This window comes from Peromyscus eremicus, chromosome 7, assembly GCF_949786415.1.
Source record: "Peromyscus eremicus chromosome 7, PerEre_H2_v1, whole genome shotgun sequence".
Lineage (NCBI taxonomy): Eukaryota > Metazoa > Chordata > Mammalia > Rodentia > Cricetidae > Peromyscus > Peromyscus eremicus.
Genome location: NC_081422.1, coordinates 16,838,262 through 16,850,513, shown reverse-complemented (window position 1 = coordinate 16,850,513; position 12,252 = coordinate 16,838,262). Strand labels below are relative to the sequence as shown.

The following is a 12,252-nucleotide window of genomic DNA, read 5'->3' as shown; positions in this document are numbered from 1 at the left end:
GTTTGATGGTTAAAAAGAATTGGTGTGGTAACAAAACATTAAAGGGACAGAGAGACAGGCCAGTGGTTAGGAGCACTTGCTTCTCTTCCGGAGGACCTGGTTTGGCTTCCAGTACATCCAGAGGCTCACAATTGCTTGTAACCTAAGCTCTAACTGATTGCATGCTGGCTTCTGGCCTCTGCAGACACCTGCATACACGTGGCACACACACAAGACTTTTTTGAAAATTAAAGGAGGACCTGGAAAGACAGAGAGAGAAGGCTCAGTGGTTAAGAGCACTGGCTTCCAGAGGTCCTGAGTTCAATTCCCAGCAACCACATGGTGGGTCACAACCATCTGTAATAGAATCTGATGCCTTCTTCTGTCATGCAGGTATTCATGCAGAGCACTCATATATAAACTATAAATTAAAATAAAGGAAAAAATAGTTGTTGCTGTTCCAAAGGACTCTTGTTCAGTTTCCAGGACCCACATGGTAGCTCACAACTGTCCATAACTCTAGTTAGAGAGAATCTGGTGCTCACTTCATGAGTAGCAGACATACGCTCAGTGCATGCATATACATACAGGCAAAATACTCATATAAATAAAATTTTTTTTTTTTTTTGAGACAGGGTTTCTCTGTGTAACCCTAGCTGTCTTGGAACGCACTCTGTAGACCAGGCTGGCCTTAAATTCAGAGATCTGCCTGCCTCTGCCTCCTGAATGCTGGGATTAAAGTAGTGGTATGAGCCACCACTGCCCAGCCTAGTTTTTAAATATTTCATGTGTATGGGAGTTTTGTTTGCATGTCTATGTACCACATGTGTGCAATGCCCATGGAGGCCAGAAGAGGGCACCAGATCCCCTGGAATTAGAGTTACAGATGGTTGTGAACCACCATTTGAGTGGTGGGAATTGAACCCTGGGTCCTCTGGAATAGCAGTAAATACTCCTAACTACTGAGCCATCTCTCTAGCCCTCCCCGCCTCCCAATTTTTTAAATAAAGCACTGGGAAGGCAGAGGCAGGAGGTTCTCTGAGTTTCAGGCCAGCCACAGCTACTTAGTGAGACCTGGTCTTAAACAAAACATCGCTTAAAAAAAAAAAAAAAAAAAGAGCCTGGCAGAGTTCCAACACAGCCAGGTTACACAGAGAAACCCTGTCACGAAAAAAAGAAAGTGTGTGTGGAGAGATAGTGCAATAGTTAAGAACACTAGCTGCTCTTCCAGAAGTCCTGAGTTCAATTCCCTGCAACCACATGGTGGCCCACAACCATCTACATTGGGATCTGATGCCCTCTTCTGGCAGGCAGGTGCACATGCAGACAGAGCACTCATGCATTTAAAAACAAAAACAAAAACAAAAAACAAAAAAAATTGGGTGGTGGTGAAACATGCCTTTAATCCCAGCACTGGAGAGGCAGAGATAGGTTGATTTCTATGACTTCAAGGCCAGCCTTGTCTATAGAGCAAGTTCCAGGACAGCCAAGGCTACACAGAGAAACCCTGTCTCAGAAAAAAAAAAAAAAGTTAGGGGATAACCTGATATATATATGAGACCCTGCCTGGGTGGTCCACTGGACATATCTTGGGCTTGAATCCATTCCCAGGCTAGACCCCCTGGACTTGTTGAGGCTTGGGGACGAGGCCAAGGGCAATTCCTTGGTCCAGGTCTGAGATCCTGGGAGGGCCAGGTGGGGGTGGAAAGGTAAGAGGCAACAGACTTCGGAGTAGCACATTCTAGAATTACATTCCTTTGCAGTTTCCTTCCCTGTCCTGTGCCTCTGTCCTGTGCCTCAGTCTGCAGGAAGGGCATGACTTCCTCCCTGGTGCCAAGTGGTCTCACAGAAACTAAGGAATGTTCTGAAACTTCCAGCCTCAGTCCGTGACATTTCTCTCTGAATTCTGGTGGCTACACCTTGCAGTTCCCTCAGCCTGCCATGCTTTTCCCTCATCCCAACATGGCTTGTCCTCCTTTCTGGAGCCTGAGCTGCCTCAGTTTTTATTTAGTCACTTTGAGATAGGCTCTTGGTCCCTGTAGTCCAGACTGGCCTGGAACTCTGCCGCTTCTGCTCCAACACTCCGGAGCTGGGATTACAGGCGTGCACTACCACACCCTACTTAGATTTCCCACAGCTGAATGAGTTGTAGGTGAGCACTCTACCAGCTGAGCCATATGCTCAGCCCTGATGTTTTGAGACAAAGTCTCCTGTAGCTCAGGCTAGACTCGGACTTACTATGTAGCCAAGGGTGACCTTAATCTCCTGGTCCTCCTGCCTCAGCTTCCCACGTGCATCCACCACCTTCCTGGCTACATCCTAATGACTCGAAAGTACATTCTAGACAGTCTCACCTTCTGAGGATGGCTTTTCCTCCTGGAGCTGTCAGAGGGTCTCAGGAGTGGAGGGACAGGCTCTGGCTTTTTTGTTTGTTTTAGGCCTGTGGGTGGTGGTGGGTCTCACTGCCTTCTTAAAGTTCTGATGTTCGTCCTTAATCATCAGAGAAATGCAAATCAAAACGACTCTGAGATACCACTTTACACCTGTCAGAATGGCTAAGATCAAAAACACGAATGACAGTCAATGTTGGAGAGGATGCGGAGCAAGGGGAACACTCCTCCACTGTTGGTGGGAATGCAAACTTGTACAACCACTGTGGAAATCAGTATGACGGTTTCTCAGAAAATTAGGAATCGAACTACCTCAAGACCCAGCCATACCACTCTTGAGCATATACCCAAGGAATGCTGATTCATACCACAAAGATACATGCTCAACTATGTTCATAGCAGCACTATTTGTAATAGCCAGAACCTGGAAACAACCTAGATGCCCGTCAACTGAAGAATGGATTAAGAAAATGTGGTACATATACACAATGGAGTACTACTCAGCAGAGAAAAACAATGACAGCATGAAATTTGCAGGCAAATGGATGGAACTAGAAAAAATCATCCTGAGTGCGGTAACCCAAACCCAGAAGGACAAACATGGTATGTACTCACTCATAAGTGGATTCTAGATATAAAAGTAAAGAACAATCAGACTGCAACCCACAGATCCAGGGAGGCTATATATATATAGCATGGGGGACCCTAGGATGACTGTGGCTTATAATAAGTTTTGATTTTACTCAATTACTGAGCAAGCTTTAGTGAAACATTTCACTATTAAGATAAGAAATTATACCCTGTCTCGAAAAACAAAAAACAAAAAACAAAAAAAACCAAAAAAAGATAAAAAATTATACTGTATCAAGCTGATAATAGAAAAATAAATTAATTTTAAAAAATAAAAAGAAAAGAAAAATTTGAACTATTAAAACAAACAAACAAACATATTTTACTAAAGTAAAAAAAGGGGGAACTAGGGACTCATCATTCCTCTCCACATTCTGTTCTTCCCCTTGTTTTATATATTTTAAATTTTTCATCGGTGGATTCTGCTGGAGTATCCGCTGCAGATAAGCACTGGAGGGCTCCTGTTGCAAATCACCCTCTGGTGCGATGGAAGGATCTTTCTACTGGCACGTGGAGGAGACCTGATCTGGTATTGGTGTGGGCCTAGGGTTCTGTATGTGTCTTTCCTCAGGACAATGAAGTTCCTCTTTGGATTCCTGAGTTCTGTGTGTGCCCTGTGGCTGCTGCTGAAGCCCAACATAGCAGAGACCTATTGGGCCTTCGTGAAAAACTCTCCCCTTCTGATGCCAATGGGGATTGAGAGGCCAATATGGCCAGCCTTGGCAAGCATTAATGTAAGCCTAGGAACTGTAGCCATGAGGTTGGATTCTACAAAAGAGCTACCAGCTTAAGTCGTGCTGGGATCAAGAAAAATGGGCCTTGGCAGTTTGTGTTCCTGGAGTTGTATCCATGCCAGTGGATGCCCACACACTCCAGAAGAAAATTTGACATTGCTGCTGCCATTGTTGCTGTTATAGCAGTGGCGGCCACCACTGCTACTGTTTCTGGGATTACCATTTCATAATTGCTTACTACAGCTAGCACAGTGGAGACCCTGGCAGCAAAAGTAGCTACCACAGTTAGTTAATCTTTCATTCTATTGGGCATGATAAATTTAATTCAATAGTTATATACAGTAAGATTGGCTTTGAAAATTATAAATTTACAAATTCAAGTTCCATTTGCTTTTGGGATACCGTCTTACAAGGACTCCAATTTGCAGTAAGGCTCGTTAAGGAAGGGAATGGCTCAGTTGTCTTTAGCCTACTGGCTATGGGTGGGTTAGGACTTCTGTTGGTCTTTTCTGTGTCGAACACACAGATTGCAAGACAAGCACCACTTTGAGATCTTTGGTAGCAGTTAACTCTACAGCTCATGTGGTTGAGCCTGTATGATAATGAGTATTCAAAGACGGGTAATGCTTGGGGGGCGCTCACCAACCTAAGACAGAGTGCCTGTGTGGTGTCCCACACAACCTAAGTCAGAAGCTCATTTTTAGTAAAAGGGGGGACCTGTAGGGCTCTGGCCCCCGTTTTGGGTAACTGTTGCCTTGCTTGCTGACCTTGACCTTGATATCCTCCCTATGCTAATTCCCTCCCAGATTTCGCCCTCCTGAATGCTTAAGGGAAGTTCCTTGTCTGTGTATCCGGCATAAAGGGTGTTAACACCTTAGATGCAAGATTGTAAAACATCGTAGCGAACTTCTGCCCTCCGGGGTTCTCCCATTGTGCTGTAAGCCTATATTTAAGACCTCCTCCCTCCCTCAATAAACAGCATTTGGCATTAAAAAAAATTAATTAATTAAAAAAAAGTTTTGATGTTGGTGGAACTGCAGGTGTGTCTAGGTACGGCTGTCCCCTAGGATGTAACCCTCCACATCAGTGCTTTTAGCTGCACAAGAGGAACAGAGACATGTAGCAGTGGCCAGCACACCCTGGGCAAACATCAGCACACCTATAACTTATTCCAGTGGTTAATCAGTGAGATTCTTTTTGTGTGGGTGGGGGGGTTGTTGTTGTTGTTTGAAACAGGGTTCCTCTGTGTAACAGCCCTGGTTGTCCTGGAACTCGATTTGTAGACCAGGCTGTCTCTGCTTCCCAGGTGCTGGGATGAAAGGCATGCACCACCATTGCCCGGCTGATTTTTGTGTGTTGTAGCCTGGCTGACCGGGAACTCACTTGTAGATCAGGTTGGCCTTCAACTCAAAGATCTGCCTACCTCTGCCTCCTGAGTGCTGGGATTAAAGACCTGTTTTGTTTTTCTGAGCAGAGGAAACATACATTTATTAAGGAATAATGAGAAAGAACCCCCAAGGGTGAGGAGTCCAAGACAGAACACTTTTTTTTTAGTGTTTTTGAAATAGGGTCTGTGGTAGGCCAGGCTGGCTTCAAGCTAAGGGTGACTTTTCCAACCTTCACCCCTGCTTCTGCCTCAGTGATGGAACCACACCATGCCTGCCTGGCCTATGTAGCCCAGGCTATGCTTAAAATTGCAGTCCTCCAGCCTCAGCCTCCAAAGTGCTGCACTAGAGCAGTGTACCACACAGGCTTTTGTGGCTTTTGCTTTTCTAGTTACAATGTCAACACATCCCAGGGTTATCTTCAGGCAGAAGAGGGCTGGCAGCCACACAGTGTGACCAAGGCTGTCTGGCTGTACATACCAACAGAAAGAAGTTCTAGTCAACGTTGGTCCTAGTTTAAACAGACAGTGCTGAGTGTTCTGTCTGTGGAGCCCTGCCCACTCTCTGGGGGCTCATTTTTCCTTATTTATTTTTGTGTGCATTGGTGTTTTGCCTGCATGTCTGTCTGTGTGAAGGCATCTGATCCCCTGTAACTGGAGTTAGACAGTTATGAGCTGTTATGTGGGTGCTGGGAATTGAACCTAGGTCCTCTGGAAGAACAGCCAGTGCTCTTAACAGCTGAGTCACCTCTCCAGCCCTCACCTTCCCTTTATAAACCAATGTTCTCTTGATAAAAATAAATAAAACAAAACAAACAAAGCAGACACAGTTGCTTGTGCCTGAAGTCTTTATACTTGGGAGATACAGCCCCTTCCTAGAAACCCTGTGAGGGGCTGGGGTGCAGTTCAGGGTTAGTGTCCATCTAGACACAAGACCTTGGGTTCTATCTCCAATACCACAGGAAAAAAAAATTTTTTTAAGCCAGTTTGTTTTTGTTTTTCGAGACAGGGTTTCTCTGTGCAGCTTTGGCGCCTTTCCTGGAACTCATTCTGTGGCCCAGGCTGGCCTCGAACTCACAGAGATCCACTAGGCTCTGCCTCCGAGTGCTGGGATTAAAGGTGTGCACCGACACTGCCCCACCTTTTAATTTTTCTTATTTTATGTACTCTGTCTACATGCCATGTTTGCCCTGATGCCAGCAGAGGCCAAATGAGGTCGTGTGGCTCTCCTGGAACTGGTGTTGAAGATGGTTATGAGCTGCTGTGTGGGTGCTGGGACTCCAACTCTGGTCGTCTTGGAGAGTAGTCTTCACTTCCAAGCCATCTCTCCAGTCCAGTTTTTTTTTTTAAACTGAGAATATAACCAGGTGGTGGCTCACACCTTTAATCCCAACACTTGGGAGGCAGAGGAAGAGGCAGGAGGGGATCTCTGTGAGTTCGAGGTCAGCCTGGTCTACAGAGAGAGAATTCTAAGACAGCCAGGTCTACACAGAGAAACCCAGTCTTGAAAAACAAAAACAATAAAAAGCAAATACTGAGAATACTGTTATGGTGTCTTTAAACAGATTTATTTGTTTTATCATAAGAACACGAGACATTGGCTAGTCTGATTCTGTGCCTGAAGCTGTCAGAAGCAGCCTGCGTGGCACACAGGTGGCAGACCCTCCTAGGAGTGAATGCAGGCTGCCAGCTTGGCACCCACGCACACTCCAGCATCTGCCTCAGCAGGAAGAAGTTCCTCCCGGCAATTTGTATTGGCAGCCCCAAGGCTGCCATCAAAGCAGGTTGTGAGCCCTGGAGGAGAGGTACCTAGGATGAACAGCCTAAGAGTTGATAGAATCCCACACACAGTGACCACCTCCATTTCCAAGTATTGTGAAAAACAGGGTTCATTTTAATGTGACAAAAGAGATCCCCAGGGAGGCACTCTTCTTGGCTCTGTGCAGTTACCCCTCCTGGCACCAAGGCTCAGCAGCTTCCAGGGAACAGCTTTTTTGCAGGATTGCTGGTGTGCTGACTTGGCCCCCAAGTGGAGTGGGCCTCTAGGTGACCAGGGCAGGGTTAGGGGAAGTCATTGTAGGGCAAGCGGAAGGGGTAGAGTGGAGTGTATCTTGAATCCTGCCAGAGTAGCTTGTCCTCCAGGAAGGCGACGCAAGGCAGGGTGAGGACCAGAGTCTGGTGTTTGAGCATGCTGTACACATTCAGGCCTGGGATGTGAGGGCATGGTCAGGTGGCTGCCCTCTAGTTCAGCCCCAAGGCCATCTTATCTGAAGCCCTGAGCCCTTGCCCTCCTCTGGCGTATACTGCAGTCTTCAGATCTCACACCAGCGGCTGAGGAACTACCTGCCTTCACATCTGCCCAGTATTTGACTGTGACCCCCACGCCACATTCCAATGAGGAGGACCCAGGAAGTAGATAAACACACTGTATCACTGGGAGACCAGAATCAGCAGGAGGGAGGAAAAGGAGAGCTCAGGTGCTCATGCTCGCCCTCTGCAGGCTCTACGTGGAAGAGACTAGCAGATGTGCTTTAACAGAGAGCTTCTTCAGAAGGCACCACTGGGGCAGCTGGAGGCTGGAGGATGGCTCTGGATGGAACACATACCTAGCACAGGAGGCCCTGGACCCTGGCTTCCACCCCAGCACCATAACTAAATGGTAAACTCTTAGACACGTCATCCAGTCATGGTGTGACAGGTACAGGGTCTGAACTGCCCAGGAATAACAGGGGATCTGTGCTACTGGGGTGAGAGCTGGCCCATCACTCACCGACTGCAGGGATCAGGTTGAAACTCTTGAGCCCAGAGGTGGCCGCCACAACATTCTTGGGCATCTCCTCATGTGCCCTGGAACAGATGGAGGCTGAGAGAGTGAGCCTGGCAGGACACAGGAGACTTGGCCCCCCTTCCCCACCTTGCCCTGTGCCCTCACAAGTCTACAAGGAGCACGGAACTCCCCCAGTGGCGGTACTGGGCCAGCTCTGTCAGGTACTGAGGGTCTGCAGTGGGCAGCTCCAGGGAATCCACAATGTGGAGGTCATCCTGTGGAGAAAAACAGGATTTTGAGCTCTGCACTAGGACCCCCAGGTACCAGCCGTTCTCCCTCCCAGCTGTTCTGTACCATACCTGCATCAGCTTGACGGTCAAGGCCACCTTGAGGCCCAGTGCCCGCACTTTCATGGGCAACATGTAGTAGTAGCTTGTAGGGCCCCGGGGACCATGGGCTACGCCTCCTGCAGGGACAATGGTGTGTGACAGGTGCTGGTCACTGCTAGGCTGGGAGGTCAGAAATCAGCCTGATGCCTGAGACAAAGTGGTGGAGCGGGTGATGAACAGTAGCTGGAGGAGCTGGGGTGGGGAGCAGAAGATCTCACTAGGAACCATGGGAAGAGTGGGGAAGAGACTGGATAGGAGGTGGGGAGGAGATGGCCTGTGAACATGCATGAAGGTAGTCATCCAACTCTGGTATAAGAAACTCAGTGGTAGAGTGCTTGCCTAGCAAGCACAAGGCCCTGGGTTTGATCCTCAACTCCAAAAAAAAAAAAAAAAGAAAGAAACTGAAGTAGAAAGAGTTCAAGGCCAGCTTAGGGTGCACAGCAAGACCTGGTCTCAAAAGAAAAAAATTAACAACCAAGTTATCAAAAGAGAAGGGGAGGGCTAGGGCTGTGGCTCGGCTGGAGAGTGCTTGCCTAGCATGCACAGAACCTTGGGTCCACCCCCAGCACTGCATGAATAGGCTTGATGGTACAGGGTTCCCAGATCTCTGTCCCTCACTGCTCAGCATGCCTGGGTTCCAGTGCCACTGTCCCAGTGGGCTACTAACCTGGGGACTCAGGTGTGTCTTATCGTGGCAGCTGTGGGTACCTGCGGAAAGGGTCTCTGGGACTCGGGCTCCACTCACCTCCCCGCCATAGGGGGGAACGGATGCTGCCATGCCGGGCACGGCCACTGCCTTTCTGTCGCCAGGGCTTGCGGCCACCACCACTCACCTCAGCCCTGGTCTTGGTCTTAGCGTAGCTCTGTTGAGTACAAAGAGAGTGGGGTGGGGCTCAGACAATGGCAGTGAGGACTGTCCAGGGGACGATGTGGGGTACCTAGGGAGGGAATGGGGGAGGAAAGGGACGGAGCCCCTCCCTTGTGAGGTAGGGCCAACTGCCCAGTTCACAGGAGCACCGGTCATTTCTGAGCACTAGCTTGCTGGACTGAGACCAAGGCCTCCGTCTACAGCCCAGGCTGACTCTGAACTTTCAATTTCCCCTCCTCAGCCTGTGGAGTGCTGCAGTTAAAGGCATGGGCCATCACACCTGGGTCCTTGTTGACTCCTGGCACAAAACTCTTTGCTCTCACTGACTAAAGGGTAATACTAGGCTCTGTGTGGTCTTTTCCACAGACTAGTCACACATGCTGTCCCCATTCATGTCCACTCTAGCTGCATGCCCTGTCAGCTAGTTAAATCAGGCTATAAGTAGAGTAAGTTCAATGTCCCTTTATGTCTGGAGCATGGCTCAGCAGTAGAGCACCTGTCTAGGATCTCTAATGAGGGGCTGGTGATGTGGCTTAATAGTAGAAATTCCCAAGTGAGAGCGTGGTGGCTTGTTAACAGAGCAACTGCCCACCCTTTGAGGCTCCGAGCTCATTACCCAGTACACAGCACTAAGTACCTCTCTCTGGAGAGAAGGTGTGTGCCCTGTCTACTGATTTTTGTTCACCTCTCCCACTAGACTGTGAGTCCTCGAGGCAGGGATCTGCTGAGTTGCAGATCCCCTAACATAATACCCACAATGATGGGTGCCGAGGTATGATCTGAGAAGCGACCTGCCTCTGAATGGTACCGGCAGACAAGGCCTGAGCTGGGCTGTTTCCAGAGAGCACTCTCACAGGCCTCAGAGCCCAGTGGGGAGCTCTGCCATGCTACTCAGGACACTCACGATTCTCTTGAAGTTCTTCTGCCAGGTGGCAACCTGGTGCAGAATGTCCAGCCTGGAAAAAGGGAAGGGAGACCTAAGAGGGACACCCCAATTGAAACTCCCACACCTGCACCCCAGTAAAGGAAAGCTGGCTCTTCCTTTGGACGTTCAGGACCCTATGTCCTGCACTCTTCCCCGATCACAGCTGACACCACCTCAACTTCACCCAGTCTATGTGCCACGGAGTCCAGCCAGGCTTGGTGGCTATGCCTGACCTCCTGGTATTCAAGAGTTACGGCAAGAGGATGGAAAATTAAAGGTGCTTCATGGTAAGACTCTGCCTCTAAAACCCAAAGAGTGGAGTCAAAATCAGAACCTTTGTACCTGCTCTCTCACTGAAATGCTCTGGTCTTGGCTGGTTCCAGAAGGTTCAAAGCTCAAAGTACCAAAGAAGTGTGTGTATGTGAGGGGAGGGAGGCTGGAGAGACGGCTCAGTGGTTAAGAGTACTTGCTGCTCTTGTAGAGGGCCCAGGTTCAATTCCCAGCACCCACAACAGCTCACAGCTGGTTTAACTCCAGTCCTGACCCCTTCCTTTCTGGGCCTCTAAGAGCACTGCACACATGTGGTGCACATACACATTCAGAAAAACACTTTACGATAAAATAAAAATCTCCCTCTTTCTCTCTTTTTGGTTTTTCAAGATGCGGTTTCTCTGTGTAGCCCTGGCTGTCCTGGAACTCACTCTGCAGACCAGGCTGGCCTCAAAGTCACAGAAATCCACCTGCCTCTGCCTCCTGAGTGCTGAGATTAAAGGCATGCACCACCACAGCACAACTAAGTCTGGCCTTTTTATCAGTCATTTTTGAAAATGTTAATTCATGTATTTTTATTTTTACGTATGGTGTCATATAGCTCAGGCTGGCCTGGAACTCACTTTGCAGTCTTGACCGTTAATTTCTCTATCCTATCTCCACTTTCACAGTGCTGGAATTAGAGGTGTGGGTTCTTATGACCGTCGTCTGCAACAGTGGAAGGGAACTGGAGGGCCGCCTCGTGCATGCTAGGCAAGCCCTCCAACTGTGCACATCTACTGCTCTAATAATCAACGTTTCTAGAGAATTTCCTGTGTGCTACATTAATCTACTTAGTCATCACCCAACTTCCTGAGGGCGGATAAGAGGGACTCAGCACAAGAGAGTAAGGCAGGATGTAACAGCTCAGGGGGGCTGTAGGGCTGAGGCCTTCGTCCTCCCGCCCTGCGGCAGGGAAACTGGTCACCCCTTTGGTCACGTGGAGAAGCCGAGGCAAAGTCCTCCCAGTGCAGCCTGCACTCACCGGGGCGCCGTGGCAAACACATCAGGGTGCAGCTCTGCCAGGCCGACGCGCTCCGGCTCGAAGCCTCGCAGCGACTCGACCCAGGCCTGCACCGGGCGCCGGGGCGCCGGGATCCGAAGCTCGCACTTGCGCAACACGGGATCGAGGAGGCCTGGGGGTCGGGAACGAGTGAACACGGGTCAGGAACAAAACCCAACACTCTCGGTGCACCCTGCCCAGCTCTGTGCCAAGATGTGATCCCGGCCGCCTCACCCACGTTATCCCCCGGCTCCGCGCTCTCGGCTGGCCGTGCCGCGTCCTCCGCTAGCGAGTTGAGGACCTGGAAACGATGGGCGTTTGGTTAGAGGTGCTCCCTGAGGGTTCTCCACCTTTGACCTCCGACCCTGACCTCAGCTTGGTGCCTACCCGGGAGCCAGAGGGTCGAAGCCAGGCCTGCGAAGCGGCCCGGAACAACCGCAGCATCTCGGGTCAAACCGCACAGCCGAGACCTCGCTCAGGCCCTCTGGACGCTCACGGCGAGCGTTGATGACGTCGGAGTACGTCAGGAATGGCGACTCCGCGGCCCTCAGCTCCAGAACCCGCAGCTTTGCTGGGGCCCCCGGGAGCCATTGACAGCAGGAAGCCCCGCCCCTTAAGAGCGCGGCGCCGGAAGTTAACCAATGAGGTTGCTCGGCCCGGAGACGCGCTTCTGCTTCAGCCAATGAACCTCAAGGATAGGTGGAAGGGAGCCGACACGCCCACAGCTGGGTGGTGCCTGAGCAATACGCTTAATTTTTATTTTTTATTTTTTATTTTTTTGGTTTTCCGAGACAGGGTTTCTCTGTGTAGTTTTGGTGCCTGTCCTGGATCTCGCTCTGTAGACCAGGCTGGCCTGGAACTCACAGAGATCGCC

At 49.7% G+C, this 12,252-nt stretch overlaps 1 protein-coding gene across 1 annotated transcript; it reads right to left on the bottom strand.

Annotated features, from left to right (window-relative positions):
* Positions 1-6,663: 6,663 nt before the first annotated feature.
* On the bottom strand, positions 6,664-11,890 carry Mrpl4 (mitochondrial ribosomal protein L4). The gene is made up of 9 exons (XM_059266706.1): positions 11,766-11,890; positions 11,613-11,679; positions 11,361-11,511; positions 10,046-10,097; positions 9,019-9,136; positions 8,244-8,350; positions 8,050-8,159; positions 7,888-7,964; positions 6,664-7,324 (listed from the first exon to the last, which is right to left on the bottom strand). The coding sequence occupies exons 1-9, from the start codon at positions 11,820-11,822 to the stop codon at positions 7,179-7,181; spliced, it is 885 nt and encodes a 294-aa protein (XP_059122689.1). The 5' UTR covers positions 11,823-11,890; the 3' UTR covers positions 6,664-7,178.
* Positions 11,891-12,252: the final 362 nt, after the last annotated feature.